Below are 21,985 nucleotides of genomic sequence, written 5' to 3' on the forward strand. Positions count from 1 at the left end.
AATGGCGCGGGCGTCTGTGTTGGTGGTCCCTTCCCCTCCGAGGGACGTGGAGACAGTGGCCGGGGCGGACGACGGGGCTTCGGTCGCCGCCACCTCCCGAGAGGACTTCCGGGTGCGCTGCACCTCGAAGCGGGCCGTGACGGAAATGCTAGAACTGTGCGGCCGCGTTGTGGAAAAGCTGGGGGACGCGCTGCCAGAGGAGATTCGGGAGCCTGCGCTGCGAGATGTGCAGTGGGTACGGGCCCAGTAGCCATCTCTTGTCTTATCATCCCCTTAACCCGCACCGTCTGAGGGCTCAGAAGGGGCCTACGCCGGGCTTCGCAAAGTTAGCGGTGCCGCCCGCTCGCGTAGAAGCGGCCCGAGAAACGCAAGGGGACGAGATAGATGCTAGTGTCAGCCGGGTATCGTTAATCGCTTAAGGCCGGCGCTGTCCAGTAGAAAAATACAAGGAGCTATGTATGTAACTTGAAATTAAAGGAAGAAAAAAATAGGTGAAATTAACTTTAATGATATGTTTCATTTAGCGCGCTCTATCTGTATCCAAGATACCGTTTTAACTTGTCATAATAGAAAATGAACGAGAAATTTCATATTCTTTTGGTAGTACTAAACTTTCCAAATCTGGTGTCTTACATTTAAAGCTCATCTCCTTTCGGACTAGCCACATTTTAAGGCCTCAATAACCACAAAGTGGCAGATGGCTCCCCTATTGGACAGTGCAGACATAGACTCCTGGAAAGGGTAATCCTGGAAATCAGTCAGTCACTAAACTAGGTCTTTCCATTTCCGTTTCAGAACTTCATGTAAAGTCCGCGAAAACATTTTCTCTGTAAGTCTAAAGTAGATAAGGAAGGGGTCTTGATTATAAACTTCAGTGGCCCTCAAAACATTTCCCCTTCCTTTCTCATATTTTGCAAAGCCCTGAAGAAGCTTTTTTGGGGGGGGGGGGGGAAGACACAACAGATTGAGGGATAGATACCACCTGTCTTCAGGAAGCACACAGTCTATCTGTTGGGGGGGAAAAAGTTCAAAAACTCATTCACACTGTGAATGATCACAGTGCAAACAATTAAAAAAAAAAAAAGGTTAAATGGAAGAAGGAAGGAACAGTGCCTGGGTAGTGATTCTGTGTTCCAGTTTTGTGTAGAGTAGTTCTGCTACTACCTTCTTGCAAGCAAGGGAATGATAATAGAGACATACCTCGGGACCTTTTTAGTAGTTTTTGGGGAAAGACTGTTTCACTGCATAATGATCTTAGAATGTGTCCCTTTCTAGGAAGTGCTAATGTACTTAGAACATTTACTTTACAGAAAAAAAGGAGCTTGGCTTAACCTATCATACCTTATTTAACGGATGATTAAGTGAATTAGAAGATAAAGATTTGAAGACTTAAACTACCAAGGAATTTATTGTGTTTTATATTAAGAGCAGGTAAAAGGCAGAGGCTTAAGTATGCTGACATATCTCTTTAGCTAAAACCACATAATGTAGTAATGGAAATTCGGAAAAAAAATTGGATTGGGGCAACCAGGTAGCTGTCAGTCAAGCTTCTGACACTTGATTTCTGCTCCTGTCACAATTTCAGGGCTTGCAAGTTCGAACACCGCACCAGGCCCTGTGCTGACAATGCAGACCCTGCTTGGGATTCTCTTTCTCCCTCTCTCTGTCCCTCCCTCGCTTACACTCTCTCTCTCAAATAAACTTAAAAAAAAGATTAGATTGATATGATTTTGCAATGAAATGTATTACAGTTTGTGTTCTGAGATAATCTTTGAATGACCATGTATAAAGTAAGGATTTTAATTTATAAAATCTTTAAAGTGTATTTGACCCATAATTATCAGTCATTATTTGATTTATGCTTATTTTTACTCATACAAAATGTGTAAAATACATTCTCATAGTAACAAAGGCATAAAACAAAAGTCTGAATTCCTCTCCCCTAGCCCCCTTCCTTCCTGGAAGTAACTTACTATTATGGAAGGCCTAGAGGGTGTAATCCTTCTATACTGCCCCCCCCCCTCACTTTTTTTGTTAATATTTGTTTACTTTTGAGAGAGGGAGAGAGAGAATCCCAGCAGGCTCCACACTTTGGGCACAGAGCTCTTTAGGGTCTGGATCTCACAATGGTGGAATCATAATCTGGCCCCAAATCAGGAGGCAGACACTTAACTGACTGAGCCACCCAGGCACCCCGTCTATACCTTTTTATGGTTTTACATCTCTCTCTCTCTCTTTGTTGTTTTAGTTTTTTGTTTTTTACGTTAATAGTGTCATGCTAATGTAGCAGGTTAGCTTTTTTTTTTTTCTATCAAATATGTCTTTATTATTTGGCAATGGTTTTTAGAGATATACTTCATTCTTTTTAAGTGTTGCATGATATGGATATAGTATATTTAACCATTTTCCAAATTGTGATTTAGATTTTATTTTCCCCTCAATGTTTCACAATTTCAAATAGTGCTTTCATAAATATTTCTAATGCATTTTTTATGTTTTTTGGGAATAGTTCTTTAGGATACTTTGCTAGAAGTGAAATTGTTAGGTAATAGGGAGTGTGCATTTAAAATTTTAATGATACTATCAAATTCCTTTAGTCCTTTATTTTTTAATGTACACATTTTTAACCTTACAAAAAACAGACTAGTACAGTGGACACCCTTGTATCCATCACCAAATTTAACAGTTACCAAAATCTTGTTACACTTCCTATTTTATTTATTTATTTTTTAAGTAGTTTCCACACCCAAAGTGGGGCTGGAACTCAACAACCCTGAGATCAGGAGTCACATGCTCTATAGTTACATGAGCCAGCCAGGTGCCCCATTACACTTCCTATTTTATTTTACTTTTTATTATTTAAAAAAAATTGTCTTTTAAGTTTATTTATTTTGAGAGGGACATATCAGCAGGGGCTGAGAGAGAATCCAAGCAGGCTCTGCACGGTCAGCAAGGAGCCCGATGGGCTCAAACTCACAAACTGCAAGATCATGACCTGAGTGGAAATCAAGAGTCAACTGACTGAGCCACCCAGGTGCCCCTACACTTCCTATTTTATTTTATTTTTGTATATTTGTTTTTAAATGTTTATTTATTTTGAGAGAACGAGCACGTGTGCAAGCACGAGAGGGATAGGGAAAGAGGGGGACAGAGGATCCAAAGCAGGCTGTGTGCTGACAGCAGAGAGCCTGACATGGGGCTCTAACTCACCAATTGTGAGATCTTGACCCTAGCCAAAGTCAGATGCTCAACCAACTGGCCGCCCAGGTGCCTCTACACTTCCTAATTTAAAGCAAACTCCAGATCTCATGCCATTTCATCTCTGTATATCTCAGTGTACATCTCTAAAAAATAGAGTCCTTTATGAAGTAGAAATTAATTTCACTATCTTTTAAGCATTTCTTCCCTGTTGTTAACACCGACGCTCATTTAGCAGCATATGTAGGTAGTGCTCATACCTTTGAGATTCAGCTGACTCTAAATCAGAGTTAAAATGTAGAAAGAATCAATGACTGATGGAATAGTACTTAATTGAAAAGAATATACTAATAAGCTAATCTACTTTTCTTGATATTATTTACAAATCTGAAATTCTTATTTTGAAAAATGTTTTAATTCAATATTTAAAGTTATTTTTAGTGACTTGAGTATTGTGAATTTATTTCAGACCTTTGAATCAGCTGTGCAAGAGAATGTCAGCATTAATGGCCAAGCATGGCAGGAAGCTTCAGATAGTTTTATGGGTATGTGTATTAACTTCTTCCTTGTGTCATTTCTGAGTTATTTTTGTAGCTAACTCTATTTCAGATGCTAATTTTAATCCCCATTTTCAGTGTCCCATTTAAAAAATTTCCTTCACTAGGGGGATGGGGGAAGGAAATGAATCTAAAAGACTATGGAAGCCATAAATCTGAAGCAAACAATACAGTAGGTACCTTGATTCTATATATATGCTGTCTGGCATTCTCAACAAGAATCTGATTAATCTTTGAAAGTACCCTTGTTAGTAGTTTACTGGAAAATACTGTACAACTATCTCCAGACCAAAAAAAAACAAAAACAAAAACAAAAACCAGGCCCAGAGAATTTCTGTGATTAATACCTTATAAATCAAGTTGTAGTTTCACAGGCGATCCTTAGAGTAGATAGTGAAGTACCCTTAGAAGTATGAAGTTAAATTATAAGAGTACCATGTAAAGTATGAGGTAAATATATGGAGAAACCTCCTTAAAGAGAGATTATTTTCTTCAAAGAAGATTTGATTGTCCTAACTAATGATTTTGACGTATCTGAAGAAATCAAAGTTTTAATAGAAAGTGGTCAGTGTAGGAAGGACAAAATTAGTAGAAAAGGAATGATCTATGTGGGAAGAGAGGCAGAATTTTCCAACAGTGTCTGAGAGAAGGACTACCCTGACAAGAGGGTCAGAGTGTCTTGTCTTTCCCCATAGTGATGTTAGAGATGCTGACCAGCATAACTTGGTATCACTGCTTGATATCACTTGATCCAGTTATACTCTTGAGCTGATCGCAAGCCCATCAAGTAACCTCTGTGGTTATAATTTTTCTTCTCAACGTTAAGATAATACTTTGCCCAGAAAATTTCATGTCTAATCCTTGGGATTATTATAGTTATCTCTTCAGAGTCACCGATGTTCACTTTCTGGTTTATATGTTAAAATGGTAAAAGCAGTAACATTAGATTTCCCAAATATCAGAGTGATTGCCAGTTAGTAGGGGAGAGGGGGGTGTATCACAATCACCTAAGAGAATTTTCAAACTACACAGCCTTTACTGTATCTTTATCTGACTCTTGTTCTGTGAAGTCACTTTGGAGTTGCTTTATTGTTTGCTCCAGGCTGCCTTTAGCAATATGATTCATCAATTTATAGATTAAGATATGTATTTTCTAATAAATTGGCAGCCTAGCTGAGTATGGTTATTCTTTGTTCCTTTTCCTCCTTATAACTGTGAGGGGAAATAGTTGAGAATACTACAATTTTACCTTCTTTCATGGGCACTTGATAACACCAGGCATTATACCAAATTCTAGGACGTAGATGAGACTACCTCGTCCTTACCATTTAGGAATTCATTGTTAATGGAAGGAAATGGACGAAGAATTACTATACTATTTGGGAAGGGGGAGAAGACCTAACAGAGTGGATTGTTATTAAATTAAATGCATTTAATAAATGACAGCATGCTAGATGAAAAGGAGGAAGGACATTTGAAGCAAAGAAAACAGCATACGCAAAGGCACAAAGGAGTGATATGTTTGGAAAATACCAAAAATGAATTGGGGAAACTAATGGCAGATGTGGCCAGATAGATAAATTTGGGCCATATCACAAAGAGCCCTGAGAGTTTGCTGAGAAATTTGCATTTTATCCTGTAGGAAATGGAAAACCAGTGGAGATTTTTAAAGTAGAATTTACATGAAAAGCTTTGTGTTTTAGAAAGCTACCTGCCTGCTGTGTAGGGGTTGGATTGGAGAAGAGAGAAATTCAAGGCAGGGTGATCTTAGGGAAGTTATTACAGTAGTACAGTAAAAGATGGTGAAGACTTGCCCTAAGTAGGAAAGGAGAGAAAAGGGTTCAAGGGATATTCAGCAGATAGAATTAAAAGGATTTGTATCTGATCTAATACACAGAAGCAGTAAGTAAATTTCACAAAGGAGAGGGTTTTTTTGTCTGTTTTGTTCACGGGGATCATTTTAGAAATGAGTGGAGAAATGAAAGAATGAATGAATATACAAGTGAAATCAACCTTCTCCTTTCCTCTGTAACTACCCTGAAAGGACTTGATTTTAGGTTTGACCAGGTACATTTAAGAATTAAAGTGTAAGTTCCTTGAGAGCAGGGGCTATATTTATTTTTCTTATCACTATATTTCCAACACTTAGCTTGGCACATAGTAGGTACCTAGTAAATACTTGTTACATTGGGTGACAAAATCCTCCCTCCTCAAATTGTTTATACGTTTCAGTTTTGTAGCTTTATCATTAGGTGGCGCTGAGAAACCACTTTCCTCCTACATAAAAGATTTAGCTGGGGGACTTTTTTTAAATTGTGAAATAGTACATTATTATTTCAGGCTAATGATTGAACTTTTTAAATGGATAAATTAAAATTTAGGGAGGGCTGCCCACTTAAGTCAGTATTCAAAGTAAGCAATGGCTGATTTTCTCATAATACTCTCAAAAGAAGTAATTTAGTTGGACTTAATGAGTATTTGTCACATGAATGAGAGATACCTGATATAGGTCATTAATCTTTACCCAGTATGTATATATGTGCTGATATATATCAACAATGTTTGGAAATGTTTCCAAAAATATGTATATTACTATTTCAGACTTCTTAAGGAAGCTTCTACTCAATAAAATAGATACATTTCCAGCATAGACTTTGATACAGCAGAACGCATGTGCTGTGAGGCCAGTTAAGCCAATGGCCTAGCTCTTTAGTATTTTTAACTACTTATTCTTTAAGATGATTTTCAAAATAAGGTTGATGTACCATCTGCATTCATTTCATCCGGGGTGTCTAATTTTGGGGCTCCGTTTCAGAGGCCTTTGTTGAATCAAAATTTCTGTACTCCTGACAAGGTCCCCATGTGATTTTTCATTCTGCTGAAGTTTGAGAGTCACTATTTTAAAACAGGAAAGCAATGGATAACATAGTTTTAGCTAAATCAAAGAAATTCTAAAGTCACTGTGTCTCTTACTTTTTCTTACTATTTATCCAGTTGTGTCTATTTCAGATTTACCAACTCTGTGCTACTGTCACAGCTTTGGTGCAGCACACAGTAAACTCAAAACATGTTAGAAACTGTGACATTAAATGCCCTTTACAGTCTAGTTCTTTTGTAATTATATCATCCTTCTTTCCTTATGCTTTATCCTGCAGCCATTTAGAACTTTTAGAACAGTTTCCCCAAAACTCTTATGATCTTGCAAATACAGTTTCCTCTGACTAAAATGCTTCTCTCTGCATTTTTTTCCTACATTTTTTTTAATCTAATGGATTTACATTTAGATTTCAAGGCTCAGCTCAAATGTTACTTTCTGTTTAAAGTCTTAAATTCCCCAAGGAGAGTTAGTGTTCCATTGTTCTGTGTCTGAATAGCATTTTGTTCATACCTCTGTTGAATTTATCAAGTTGTTTTGTAGTTTCCTGTTTCTTCCAGTGAACTGTGATCCCTTAGAGAGCAGGGATCACGTTATATTCATCTTTGTATTTTTCTGATTTAGGCCTAGCTTCCCATAGGTGCTCAGTAATTGATTTTTCAACGAGTAAATGAATTAATCACCAAAGTGGGGTCATACATTAACTTACCGTATTTGTTTTTCTTAATTATTTTTTGTTTTCTAAATTTAGCTTATCTGTATTACATTACTATATAGAATATAACCAATGTATTTTAAGAAAATTTTTAATATTTTTTCTCTTGAAATAGATTCTGATATCAAAGTACTTGAAGATCAGTTTGATGAAATCATAGTAGATATAGCCACAAAACGTAAGCAGTATCCCAGAAAGATCCTTGAATGTGTCATCAAAACCATAAAAGCAAAACAAGAAATTCTGGTAAGATGATTTATCTTTGAGAGAGTAAATTTTGTGTACTATTTTTATTATAATAAAAAAATTAAAGTATAAGATCTATGTGGCATAAATGACATTTTGTTTTCTTTGCCTTTTCTTCCTCAATTACTACTGTTTGTCTCTTGTAAGATTTTTTCCTATTCTAAGTCATACTAGATTTTAAACACAGCTGATTTTAAAATAGAATTTGAAGATGAAAGACTGACAATGACTTTACAATTCTGAGACCAAGAAGGCAAAATAAATTTATCTTTTAAGCCTTTTCTTTCTGTGTGTCGTTTGTGTTTGCATATTATTTGTGTATGTTTATATATTTTGGAAGACCCTTTAGTTAAACTGATGATGAAGGTTGAGTACCTGTTCATAACACCAAAATTTGCTTTATGAATTGTGTGTAATTTGTTTTGCTCCAAAAGTCATGATGGGACGAGGGTAGGTTTGCTGGGAATGCCATTGCCTCTGGAGTGAGAAATACGTGTTGCTTTAGATTATGTTATACTGTTTGTCATTAATTTTTGAAATTAGCATACTTTCACGTATAAATCTTCTTGTTGCTTTTTTTGTCAGGAATTGTTTTAGACAGTAAAGATGGTTACTTTACCTAAAACTTTTAGTCATTATTCCATGAGAAAAGATATAAGCAGAATTTTTCATTTATTTTCTGCCATAACAGTTCTCAAAGAAATACCCTACTCCATTCCCCCCCACTGCTTTTTAGTGTTTCCTAGGGAAAACATTCAAAATGTATTTACTTTCTCTCTCCCTACTACTACCCTCTTCTTTCCTGGAAAGAAACCTAGTAATCAGTATTGCATACAAGAGAGAAAGTTAGCAGGCCTGGGTGAAATGGAAGTTTAAAAACTGATGAAAAATGGATGGATGGGGTAAGGATACCAAAGACAGCTCTTTTAGAAAACATTTTTGTCTCCTGCTGGCTTTGGACAGGAGTAAGGCGGAACATTTTCCTTTTTCTTTTTGCTGAATTGTGGATCCTGTTCCGTGTCATCCTTGTGCAAGGGCCGTGCTAGTTTTCTGTATTGTTCCAGTTTTAGTATATGTGCTGCCGAAGCCAGCAGGTGGGTCCTGTTTCCGTACTTCCGCTCTTAGCAGTCCCAGCGTATCAAAAGGTGTGTAGGCTTTAGTGTGCTGACATGGTAACATGAAACAGAGTTGCTGTGGACATTGGAGCTCTGAGTCCCAGACGCCTTAAAAGGAACTTTTGAAAAACAGTCTGTCCGTAATTTTGGAGACTACCTTGTCCTTTAAATCCCAAATCCAGTCTCCGTGCCTTTAATTTGCTTGTTCGCTTTTCTTCAGCGTTTTTAATGGTGCTATTTCTTAGTGTACGCAGTAGGTGGCGCTACTATAAAAGACTTAGTTTGTGATTCAGACTATGAACTTTGCGCCTCTCCAGCAGATTTCAGCATCTCACCCCCCTCCAAAAAAAAGAAAGATTCTACTGACTAATAGTATATGTGCTTACATTAGCTGAAGGAAATGTTTATATGAAGGATTAAACGATTAAATCTGTTTAATTTATATTGTGTTTAGAAGCAGTACCACCCTGTTGTACATCCATTGGACCTAAAATATGACCCTGATCCAGGTGAGTCAGTGTTCATTTGTGGTACAAGTGAAGCATCGCTTGTAATTTTTATGAGTCCCTGATACTCTTTTAAAGGTGTCAGCGTGAAGGGTATCTTCCCTTTGATGCTCTCACTACCAGTCATCTGTGTTTAGCTCTTCACCTAAGATTATGAGAACTTGCTCCAAACATACTGACTCAGGATCTCCAGGAGTATCTGAATTTGTGTCTGAATTTGTGTAAAGCTCTCCCTTGACCTAGACTATTATAAAACCTTTTCAATCTCTAACTTCTATTGTAATACCCTCCCATTTCTAGCTGCTACTATACTATCCATTCTTTGAATTACAGCTAAAGTTATACTATTAAAGTTTCGTAGTGTCACTTCCCATGGTGATAACCATCATTGGTTTCTCATCATTTACAAAACAAAATCCAATAAGAATATAATGTTGAACTTAAGAGATATGCATACTTGATATACCTTTGAACTCAACTCTGTTTCCATTTAGATGCATCCTTTAAAACACAGAGAAATAAAATTGATACAAATTTATGTAAATTTAGCAATAGAATTTGCATTGCTAAAAATGTGGATCTATATATTTTTTTAAATGCTCTATTCTTACATTTAAAAATTTGAAAAGATTTTCCTAAGAGACCTTTTGGTATTTTCCTTTGGCACTCAGAAGTACCATTTCTGAACTATTAGAAAAACAGTTAAGACCTTGATTTATTTGTATGGGCTATTTATACTTACGGCTTTGAGTAGTTAATCTTTGTCAAATTGTGCACTACTTTCTAACATGTCCCCTACCACTCCTAAACCTCCTAAAGCCAAGGAGATAAACCAAGAAGGGGATGTACAAGTGTAAAGATACTCTGAAGTTTGTTAAAATCATAGCATTCACTGTGTTTGACAAATAAAAATTAACCTGGGACCTAATGCTTAATTGTCATGGCTCACTAAAAAGGGTAAGTTGCCAAAATGCAGTGGTTGACATATGCTTGTTTTGAACAACGTAAAAATAATAATTGATACTTGTGGTATCATAATTACCCAAGTATTACTTTTTTTTTTTTTTTTAATGTAAACTCTGTGCTTAACATGGGGCTCAAACTTAGGACCCCAAGATCAGGAGTCACATGTTCTACTGACTGAGCCCCCCAAGTATTACTTTTTAGATATACTTAATTTTTCTCTGAAGAAATTTGTAACCTTTTATCTTAAGAGGGAAAACAAATTTACTTAAATGATCTTTTGAAGGTCTATGTGATTTTATGCCTACCATTCCAGTTATGTAGTACTAGTGGAAAATATCCTCTGTATCATATGATTCTGACTTCAGAATTAAGCAGAGGAATAATTAGAATCTGTGTTTTGGATAAATTTTGAGATTTTTGTCATTCTACATTTTCATAATGTTTATAAACTTAGAATAGCATAAGTTCTTTAAGCATAGCAAAATTAACTTACAGTTTTATTAACTGTATATTTTGGGGCAAGTCCCTTGATTTCTTTAACCTCAGTTTCTTTATGGTGAGTTCTACATTTGGAGCCTGATGCTTTAGGTGTTAATTCCAGCTCTGTCACTAAATATTATAGCATTGTTCTGCCTATATTATAGCATTGTTCTGCCTACTTACTGAGGTTGTATTATCAATCACAAGAGATGAGGAGTTCTATAATATAGAACTAAAATACATAAGTACAAGTTTGTAAAGAAATATGATGTAATAATAACCTTGTTATAAATCCTATCATTTATAGTGGCATACCTTATGATACTGTGTAGCTTATAATACATCAAACTGGTAAAATCATGCAAAATTAATTAAAATGGCTTAGGAGGAAAATAGAAAGCATAAATTTGTATAGAACCTAAAAGTCTGAGTAAGCTGCATGGGAAAACTTTTATGGGAACTTCTTGAAAGTTTTTTTCTTTTTGTTAGAGTATTAAATGATACTAAATTTATTTGAAAGCTTACTTTTTTTTAAAGTTTATTTATTTTGAGAGAGAGAATGTGAGCAGGGGAAGGGCAGAGAAAGGGAGAGAAGGGGAAAATCCCAAGCAGACTCTGTGCTGTCAGTACAGAGCCTGATGCAGGGCTCAAACTCACAAACTAAGAGATATGACCTGAGCCAAACTTGACAGTCGGACCCTTAACTGACTGAGCCACCCAAATACCCTGGGAAGAGTTGATTTTTTTAAAATTCTTGAAATATTTCGAACATATAGAAAATATGGAATATAACATAACGAATATCTTTGTTGCTACCACCCATGTTTAAGGGCTGTTCACATTTTTGCCAAATTTGTTTCAGACCTTTTTAGAAACTAAAAGCTATGGATATAGTTGAAATGTTCTCTTTACTCCCTCATCATCCTATCCTGCCTTCCTCTTACTTTAGAAGTAATCGCTATCTTCAAGCTGAGTGGCTCTTTCCTATCTGTATTTTTATGCTTTTACTTTATGGATGCGTAACCATAAATAATATGTGGCATTTGTTTTTAAATTTTTATATAAATTATATCATACTGATCATATTCTGTAACTTTTCCCCTCTTGACATTGTACATATTCTTGCCCATATTTTGCTAATAATTGTTACTGTAAAGCTTTCTATATGTGTGTGTATATATATGTATATGTATCATATGTATATGTATATTTGTATATCTGATATATACATATATACACATACATATACACATATTTAAATTTTTTTTTTTGCCAATTTGATAGGCATTCAGTAGTAAAGGTTGAGTATACTTTCTTATGTTTCCTACAGTTTCTTCTGTGAGTTGCCTCTATTTATATTCTTTGCCCATTTTTCTGTTGAGTTTTTTGAGCTTTTCTTATTCACTTCTAAGAGTCATACATACAGACACATATCCATACACATGTACACATATTCTGGATTGTTTGGTTATAAACACTGTAAATACTTGCTCTCAATTTTTGGCTTGTCTTTCAACTTTATTTATAATGACATTATATGTAAATTTTAATGTAATCAGATTTACCAGGTTTTTCCCCTTAATTTGTTCTTTGAGTGTCTTTTAAGAATTCCTCTACCCAAGTGACATAAAGGTCCTTTGATATTTATTGTTTCGATTATCAAGTTTAGGTCTTGTATCCATCTGAATTTTTTTTTTTAGGAAGGAATCTAATTCTGATAGCCAGTTGTCCCAGCATCATTTATTGAATAATAGTTCCCCCCACCCCATCTTTTCTCCACTGCTTTGTAATGTCACACTCTAATATGCTAAGTTTCCATATATTTGGGGGTCTTTTCTGGACCCTTTTTTTTTTTTTTAGAGAGTGTGTGTGCAAGCAGGGGAGGGGCAGAGAGAGAGAGAGAGAGAGAGAGAGAGAGAGAGACGGAGAGAGAGAGAATCCCAAGCAGGCTCCATGCTCAGTTCACAGAACCCAACATGGGGCTCAAACTCACGAACCGTGAGATCATGACCTGAACTGAAATCAAGAGTTGATAACTGGTAACATTTTGGGATTACATATTATAATTGAATATTGCTAATGTTTAAGAACACCATTGATTTTTATTGTTGAACTCTTATTAGTTCTAATGGTTTATCTAGTTCCAATTAGATTTTTTAAAATGTAGATAATCGTACCATTTGCAAGTAATGATGAGTTTTGTCTTTTTCCTGCACATCTTTTTTTGTCTTATTACATTGATTAGAATCTCCAGTATAATGGTGACTAGTAGCAGTGATAGTGGTCATAATATTTTAAAATTATGAATAAGTGTATAATTTTATTGAATACTTTTTTGCCCCAACTGAGATCATATATTTGTTAACTAACTTTATTGCAGGATAATTTACATATAATAAAGTACATCAATTTTATGCATACAGTTTGAGTTTTGACAAATATATACAACTATGTAACTATTACCACAATTCAGATATAGAACGTTTTCTGCCACTCATAAAGTTCCCTTGTGCCCTTAGAGCGTATGCTTTTGTCTCTAACTCTGTTAATATGGTAAATAAACATTGACAGATTTTTCTGTTGGTTATCTTTGCATTTATAGGGAAAACCCCATTTAGTAATATATTTTTTCTTTCATACACTGTGGAATTAAGTTTACATATACTCTATACTTACACTTTGTTTAATATACTTACCTCTAGTATATTTGCATCTGCAGTCACACACACAAAATGAACATGTGCTGTTTAAAACATGCTATTCTGGGGCACCTGGGTGGCTCAGTCCATTAAGCGTCTGGCTCTGGATTTTGATTCAGGTTATGATCTCAGGGTTGGTGAGTTCGAGCCCTGAGTTGGGTTCTGGATTCCGCAGTGTGGAGTCTGCTTGGGATACTCTCTCTCTCACTTTCTATCTCTCTGACCCTCTCCCAGCCATGCCCTCACATCCTCTCTCTCTCTCAAAAATAAGTAAATTAACTTAAAAACAAAACATGCTATCCTTTTCTAATGTTGTCATCAAGGTTACACTGCCCTCATAAAACAGTTTGTAAACATAGAGGTTATTTGCTCTTTGAAAAGTTGATAAGATTCATCTATAAAACTGTGAGCCTAGTGGGTGGTTGGGTGCTATTTGACTTAGCCATTGGCTAGGTATTCTAACCATTAATATACTTAATGATTATTTATTTCTTCAGTTTTTTTTTTCTTGAATTGATTGTGGTAATACTTGTTTGGAAAATATTTTCGTAGTATTTGTTTCATCCATGTGCTTAGTCTGTTGGTGTGAAATTGTATATACTAGCTGCTTCTATTTGAAAAATCTCCTCTGTGTATGATTATTTTCTTTCTTAACATTGATTATGCTTTCTCTTTTTTCGTAATATCTTGCTTTAGGTTTTGTTTGTTTTTACAGTCTTTTCAAAAGTCAGCTTTTAGTCTGTCTTTTTTTTTTTTTTTTTTTTTTTTTAAGTTTTCTGGTTCCTTGAGTTCTGATCTTATCTTTAGTATGGTCTTCCTGCTTTCTTGAGTTTTCTCTGTAATTTATAGCTTCTTGAGTTGAACACTTTGTTGGAGAGTTATTTTTCAATAAATACATTGAAGGCTGCTAAGTCCTGCTTTAGCCATATTTCCAAGTCTTGACATGTCTAGCTCTGAGTATTTTTTAGTTTGCAAATATAGGTTTTTTCTGTGACTACTTTCTCTCTCTCTCTCTCTCTCTCTCTCTCTCTCTCTCTCTTTTGCCTTCTATCATGTTGGTAGAATTTTCTTTATTCTTTTTTTTTCTGGTTTGGAAGCTATATGCTGTGTTTCTTTTCTTCTAGTGTTATCTATAAAATTTTAGCACACTAGAATTCTAAAATTATCTTACATAGTGTGGAGTTGTTTATTATTTCAAGTCCCCTTCTGTGCAAGACAAGGACCTTATTACACTTTACCCACTGAATAAGCATACCTCTTCCTCAGTGTTTTTCTTTGTGCCTAGAATGTTAGTTTTTCTTTTATTAAAAAACAGTTTACTCATTACTACTTTTCTGCACTCAAGGATTAAATTTCTCAACAAAGTTTTCCAAATTCTGTGATTACTATTTCTTGAGTCTCATGACCTTCCTTCTAGGTTCACTATCCTTGCTGATGTGCTTCTTTAGGTATTTAAGTAAAAGTCTGAGGGTGGTAGACTCTCTTAGTTTTGTGGGTTTTTTTTTTAATGTTTATTTTTCAGAGAGAGGGAGAGCGTGTGCATGCAGAGAAGGGGCAGAGAGGGGAACAGAGGATCCAAAGCAGGCTCTGTGCTGACAGTAGTGAACCCAATGCGGGGCTGAGCCGATGTTGGACCCTTAACCAACTGAGCCACCCAGGCATCCTGACTCTCTTAGTTTTTATTTCATCCTAGCTCTTGAATTGTATTGTACTTACTTTCATTTACCATAGGGAATATATTACATCCTTATCTTTGGCACTCATGTTTTGGATGGCTTTATTGAGATATAATTTATATATCTTACACATTTACACATTTATTTATTTATTTATTTATTTATTTAATTTTTTAAAAAGATTTTATTTTTTTCTTCAAGTTTTTATTTAAGTTCCAGTTAGTTAACATACAGTATATTATTAGTTTCATGTATAGAGTTTAGTGATTCATCACTTACACCCATTATTTTATTTTTAAGTAAGCTCTACACCCAGTGTGGGGCTCAAACTTAACAGCCCCAAAATCAAGTCTCATGCTGTATGGACTGAGGCAACCAGGTACCCCTCAATTTACATTTAAAGTGTACAGCTCGATGGCTTTAAGAGTTATACAACCAGGGCGCCTGGGTGGCTCAGTCAGTGAAGTGTCCGACTTCAGCTCAGGTCATGATCTCAGTCCATGAGTTCAAGCCCTGCGTCGGGCTCTGTGCTGACAGCTCAGAGCCTGGAGCCTGCTTCAGATTCTGTGTCTCCCTCTCTCTCTGCCCCTCCCCTGCTCATGCTCTGTCTCTCTCTGTCTCAAAAATAAATAAAAACATTAAAAAAAAAAAAGTTATACAACCATCACCAAAATCAATTTTTTTTATTTTATTTTTAATTTTTTTAAATTTACAACCAAATTAGTTAGCATATAGTGTGACAATGATTTCAGGAGTAGATTCCTTGAAGCCCCTTAACCCATTTAGCCCACTCCCCCTCCCACAACCCCTCCAGTAACCCTCAGTTTGTTCTCCAGATTTATGAGTCTCTTCTGTTTTGTCCCCCTCCCTGTTTTTATATTATTTTTGTTTCCCTTCCCTTATGTTCATCTGTTTTGTCTCTGAAAGTCCTCATATGAGTGAAGTCATATGATTTTTGTTTTTCTCTGACTAATTTCACTTAGCATAATACCCTGCAGTTTCATCCACGTAGTTGCAAATGGCAAGATTTCATTCTTTGGTTGCTGAGTAATACTCCATTGTATGTATATACCACATCTTCTTTATCCATTCATCCATCGATGGACATTTGGGCTCTTTTCATACTTTGCCTATTTTTGATAGTGCTGCTATAAACATTGGGGTGCATGTATCCCTTCAAAACAGCACATCTGTATCCCTTGGATAAATGTCTAGTACTGCAATTGCTGGGTCATAGGGTAGCTCTATTTTTAGTTTTTTGAGGAACCTCCATACTATTTTCCAGAGTGGCTGCACCAGCTTGCATTCCCACCAAAATCAATTTTTAAACATTTTTATCACTTCAGAAAGAAACCCCTAGCCATTCTCTCCATCTCTCATCTCTTTCCCCTGGCCCTAGGTAGTCACCAATCTCTTCCTGTCTCTATAGATTTGACTGTTTTGGACATTTCATATAAATGGAATCATGCAATATGTAGTCCTTTAAGAATGGCTTCTTTCCATTAATATAGTGTTTTCAAAGTCCATCCATGTTGTAGCATGTATCACTACTTCATTTCTTTTTATTGTCAAATAATATTCCCTTTCATGTATATAATTTTTATTTATCCATTCATCAGTGTAGGGATTTTTTAAAAAGTTTATTTATTTTGAGAGAGAGGAGACGGGGTGGGGAGAGAGAAAGGGAGAGAATCACAAGCAGGTTCTGCACTAAGCTTGATGCAAGGCTTGAACTCACAAACCATGAGATCACGACCTAAGCCAAGGTCAAGAGTCAGATACTTAACTGACTGAGCCACCCAGGCATCCCAAGACTCTTTTTTTTTTTTTTTTTTTAATAAGCTCCATGCCCAATGTGGGGCTTGACTCATGGCATCAAGGGTTGCATGCTCTACTAACTGAGCCAGCCAGGCACCCCCAGTATAGAGACATGTCTCTAGTTTGTTTGTTTGTTTGTTTGTTTTTGGCTGTTGTGAATAATGCTGCTACGAACATTTGTGTACAAGTTTTGTGTGTATATATACTGTCTTGAGTGTATATAACTAAGAATGGGGTTGCCGATAACTCTGTTTAGCTTTTTTAAGGAACTGCTGAACTATTTTCCAAGGCAGCTGTATCATTCACATTTCTGCCAGGAGCATATGAGGGTTCCATTTTTTCTGCATCCTCACCAAATCTTCTTATGTTTGTCTTTTTGTTTATAACCTTCCTAATTGGTAGAAAGTGATATCTCACTATGATTTTGATACACATTTCTCTGATGATTTTTAATGATGAGCATCTTTTCATGTGCTTTTTGGCCATTTTTTTAATCTCCATTGGAGAAATGTCTATTTAAATCCTTTGACCATTTTTAAATTGTGTTATTTATCTTTTTATTGTTGAGTTGTAATTGTTCTTTATTATTCTGGAAACTAGTCCATTATCAGATACATGATTTGCAAATACTGTCTCCTATTCTTTGGGTTGTCTTTCACTTTTTTGATGGTATTATTTGCAGTACAAAAGTTTTAAATTTTGGTAAGTCAAATTTATTTTCTTTCTTTTGGTTGCTTACACTTTTGATGTCATATCTCAGGAACCATGGCCTAATATATGGTTGTGAAGATTTATACTTGTGCATTCTTCTAAGAGTTTTATAGTTTTATCTCTTACATTTAAGTCTTTGATCCATTTGGGTTAATTTTTGTATATGGTGTGAGATGGGAGTCCAACTTCATTCTTTTGTATATGTACGTATAACTGTTTTCAGCACCATTTGTTGAAAAGGCTATTTTTTCACCTAATTGAATGGTATTGGCAACTTTGTTGGAAGTCAGTTAACTGTAATGTGCAAGTTTATTTCTGGATTTACAGTTCTGTTTCATTGATCTCTATATCCTTAGGCTGTTTGATTATTAAAGTTTTAATAAAGTTTTGCAGTTAAGTTTTGAAATCAGAGTGTACTTTGATTCTTTTGTTCTTTTTCTCCTTTGTTCTTTTTCAAGATTTTTTGCCTCTCCTGGGTCCCTTCAATTTCCATATGAATTTTAGAATCAGTTTGTCAATTTCTGCAAAGAAGCCAGCTGGCATTGGCATAGGGATTGTGTTGAAATTGTAGATTAATCTGGGTGTAAGGCTATCTTAATATTAAGTTTTCCAATCCATGAACAAAAAATGTCTTTCCATTTATTTAGGTCTTCTTTGATTTTTTTCAACAAAGTTTTCTAGTTTTTAGCACTTCTTTTGTTGCATTTATTCCCAAGTATTTTATCCTTTTGATGCTAATGTAGTTGGAATTTAAAAAATTTTTATTTTCACTTTGTTCATTGCTTTTGTAAAAGAGTGGAATTGATTTTTATTTATTGATCTTGTATATTGCAACATTGTGGAACTCATTTATTCTATTATTTTTTTAGTGGATTCTTTAGAATTTTCTATATAAAATATTATATCATCTGCAAATAGTGATAGTTTTATTTCTCCTTTTCCAATTTGGGTGCCTGACATTCATTGTTGATGAGAAATCTCCTGAGACTCTAAATGCCATTCTTTTTAACGTTTTATTTATTTTTGGGACAGAGAGAGACAGAGCATGAACGGGGGAGGGGCAGAGAGAGGGGGAGACACAGAATCGGAAACAGGCTCCAGGCTCCGAGCCATCAGCCCAGAGCCCGACGCGGGGCTCGAACCCACGGACCGCGAGATCGTGACCTGGCTGAAGTCGGACGTTTAACCGACTGCGCCACCCAGGCTCCCCTAAATGCCATTCTTTTAAAGATGGTCTGTTTTTTCTTTCCTGACTTTTTAGATTTTCTCTGTATTCTTAATGCTCTGCAAGTTTACCACAATGTGTCTAGATGTTTATTTTTATTTATCTAGTGTATTGTTTGGTGTGTATTTTTTCTTATTTTTTTAACATTGAAAATGACTTTATTGCTTTTTCTTGATTATTTTAACCAACTGAGCCACCCAGGCGCCCCTCTTGATTATTTTAAAATACATTCACATTCTAAAAATGTTAAAAGATAAGAAACACATTATATGAACATACATGATTATTGCTTGACTCCCATACCTTCAGTCCACCTGCAGATTTTTCTGCCCATACCTTGAGAACATATTACAAATTCAGCCACTTTGCACCAAATCCATTACTACCTCTCTTACCCATATTCTCTCAGCAGGATTACTTCAATAGTCTCCTCGCTGGTTTCCTTCCTTTTATTCCAGTTTTCCACACAGCATCCCAAGGATTCTTTTTAAAGCATAATCAGGTCGTGTCACCCCCTGCTTATCACTCTGTAGTGACTCCCCATCCTGCTTCCGTGGTCTATAAGATCCTCTCTGACCTGGGCCATGGCTGATTCTCTGATTTCATCTCTGACTTTGGTCTCTTCTCACTGTCACCTTTCCTTATTGTGCTGCAGCCACACTAGCATTCTTGCTGTTTCCCCAAGGACGTGCCACACACTGGCCCTGTGTCTTTCGCACTGGTTCCTATCTGGCTGTTCCCTGGTTCCTATCTGAAACCACCTACCTGACTCACCTCAGTCAGCTCTCTGTTCAAGGCATTACTTCATCAGAGAGGTCTTTCCTGACAATTTATGTCACATCCCCTTCTGACCCCCTTGCTCATACTCTGTCCCTTTAACCTGCTTTTGTTTTTTCACCACTTAACTATAGTTTCTGTTTATTTTATTGTCTTCATCTCTCCCCCCACTGTTTTATAAACCCCCTGTGAACCAAGACTTTGTTTTGTCTACTACTATATCCGTAGCTAGCTCTCTACGATCATTATCTGACATTTTATGCTCAAGAAGTATTTGTGAAATAAATATATAATATTATGTATGTGTATGTATGTATATACACATATATGTGTTTGGTATATATGTATGTATATATATGTGTATGTACATATACACATATATGTGTGTATATATGTATATACATACATAAAATTATGTATACGTGTATATATATCATGTCATACACTTAAAAATAAGGATAGCATTCTATTTTTTACTTTTTGTTTTTGGCCTCCTCTCAGATATACACTGTTAACTTGGTGCGAATTCTTTTATCCATTTTTCTCTACTCATAGAATCATACAGGAGTATATATGCACTGGACATTTGGGGCATAATATATTTTACAGAAAATTGATTCGTGTATTCAAATTATGTGCAATTTACTCTCTTAAGTATATGGTGGAAGTCTTCCAATTCAACTGCCATAAATCTTTGTTAGTATTTTAAATTATATTTTTGTAATTAGTTTTTGTGCTAATTAGTTTTATAATTAGTGAAAGTAAGTTTAATATGAAATTTAAAATAATAGTGTATATATAGTAGTAAATGAAAGTCCTTCCAAGTCTGTCTGATCCCACACACCTTCAAATAAACAACTACTTTAACAGTTTGATATGTCTGATTTTAGATCTTTATCAGTTTATTTGTTTTTTGTTTGTTTTTGTGGGGGGTGGGGCTTGAGAGAGAGAAAGTATATACCTCTGTGAAGTGTGAGCCGGGCAGGGGCAGAAGGAGAGGGAGAGTGAGAATCTTAAGCAGGCTCCACACCCAGTGTAGAGCCGGACATGGGGCTTGATCTTATAACCATGAGACCATGACCTGAGCTGAAATCAAGAGTCAGATGCTTAACCGACTGAGCCATCCAGGTCCCCCATTAGATCTTTATCAGTGTATTTGTATATGGGCAGACAGGCACAGGGAGGTTTGAGTTATTATTTATTTATTTTTAATTTTTTTTAACATTTATTTATTTTTGAGAGACAGAGACAGAGCACAAGTAGGGGAGGGGTAGAGAGAGAAGGAGACACAGAATCCAAAGCAGGCTCCAGGCTCTGAGCTGTCAGCACAGAACCGGACACGGGGCTCGAACTCACAAATGTGAGATCATGATCTGAGCCAAAGTCAGACGCTTAACTGACTGAGCCACCCAGGTACCCTGAGTTTTTTTTTATTTTTTTAATTTTTTTTTTTAACGTTTATTTATTTTTGAGACAGAGAGAGACAGAGCATGAACGGGGGAGGGTCAGAGAGAGGGAGACACAGAATCTGAAGCAGGCTCCAGGCTCTGAGCTGTCAGCACAGAGCCCAACGCAGGGCTCAAACTCACGGACTGTGAGATCATGACCTGAGCCGAAGTTGGCCGCCCAACCGACTGAGCCATCCAGGTGCCCCCCGAGTTATTTTTTTAATGTAAGTATTATGTAATACATTCTATGACTTTTTTTTTCACTCAACAGCGTAATAAATAGTTCAACTCTATGTATTTTATTCATAATTTCTTTGTACACACACACATAATTTTATTTAAATATATATATTTCAGGGGGGTGGGATTTTTTGTTTTGTTTGCTTCCTCTTTCCTCCCATCTTCCACTCACAGTTCCAAGTATACTTTTATTCAGAAGACTCCTATCTTCTAGAAAATCTTTAACCTAATCTTTGAACTTTGCTTCTTTATCATTTCTTCTATTTTGGTATTATTCTCATTTTTATTTGATAATTTATTTTTCTGCTGTCATGTCTATTATGATTTCCTTTAGCTATGAGAGGATCCTAAACTTTTAAAATTGTTTTCAGATTGCTCTATTTTTATGCCCTCTGCAGTAAATTTCTCACCTTCAAATTAGTTATATTGGCTGTCATTCATGGTTGTTGATTTTTTCATGTATTTTGGAATTTTGGTTTGCAAACACTCTTTCATTAAGATTATTTATGTGCTTATTTTCATATTGTCACTGCTTCCCCGCCCCCCCCCCCCCCCTTCCTGTCTGGTAGTTGTGTGGTTGCCTTTCATCTGCTCCTGAACAGTCTCAGGCAAAAGCCGATCTTGCGTTGGCAGCATGGGGCCCCTGTTCCAGTGTACTTTAGGAGATACTGAATCTAGTCACTAAGTCAGCAGGCAGCTTGGTCCAGGCCCAGGCTTTGAAATATTATCTGCC

The 21,985-nt window shown here is 36.0% G+C and overlaps 1 protein-coding gene and 1 pseudogene across 1 annotated transcript in view; one reads left to right on the forward strand and one right to left on the reverse strand.

Annotated features, from left to right (window-relative positions):
• Position 1: 1 nt before the first annotated feature.
• The window catches only part of NSL1 (NSL1 component of MIS12 kinetochore complex), a 35,315-nt gene continuing 13,331 nt past the window's right edge, over positions 2-21,985 (forward strand). The window contains exons 1-4 of the mRNA XM_003999316.6: positions 2-235; positions 3,668-3,743; positions 7,461-7,591; positions 9,161-9,215. Coding sequence (XP_003999365.1) covers positions 2-235; positions 3,668-3,743; positions 7,461-7,591; positions 9,161-9,215 — 496 coding nt within the window. The remainder of the gene's footprint in view (positions 236-3,667; positions 3,744-7,460; positions 7,592-9,160; positions 9,216-21,985) is intronic.
• Positions 8,589-8,684, reverse strand: LOC111558438 (annotated as a pseudogene).

Source organism: Felis catus, chromosome F1, assembly GCF_018350175.1.
Source record: "Felis catus isolate Fca126 chromosome F1, F.catus_Fca126_mat1.0, whole genome shotgun sequence".
NCBI lineage: Eukaryota > Metazoa > Chordata > Mammalia > Carnivora > Felidae > Felis > Felis catus.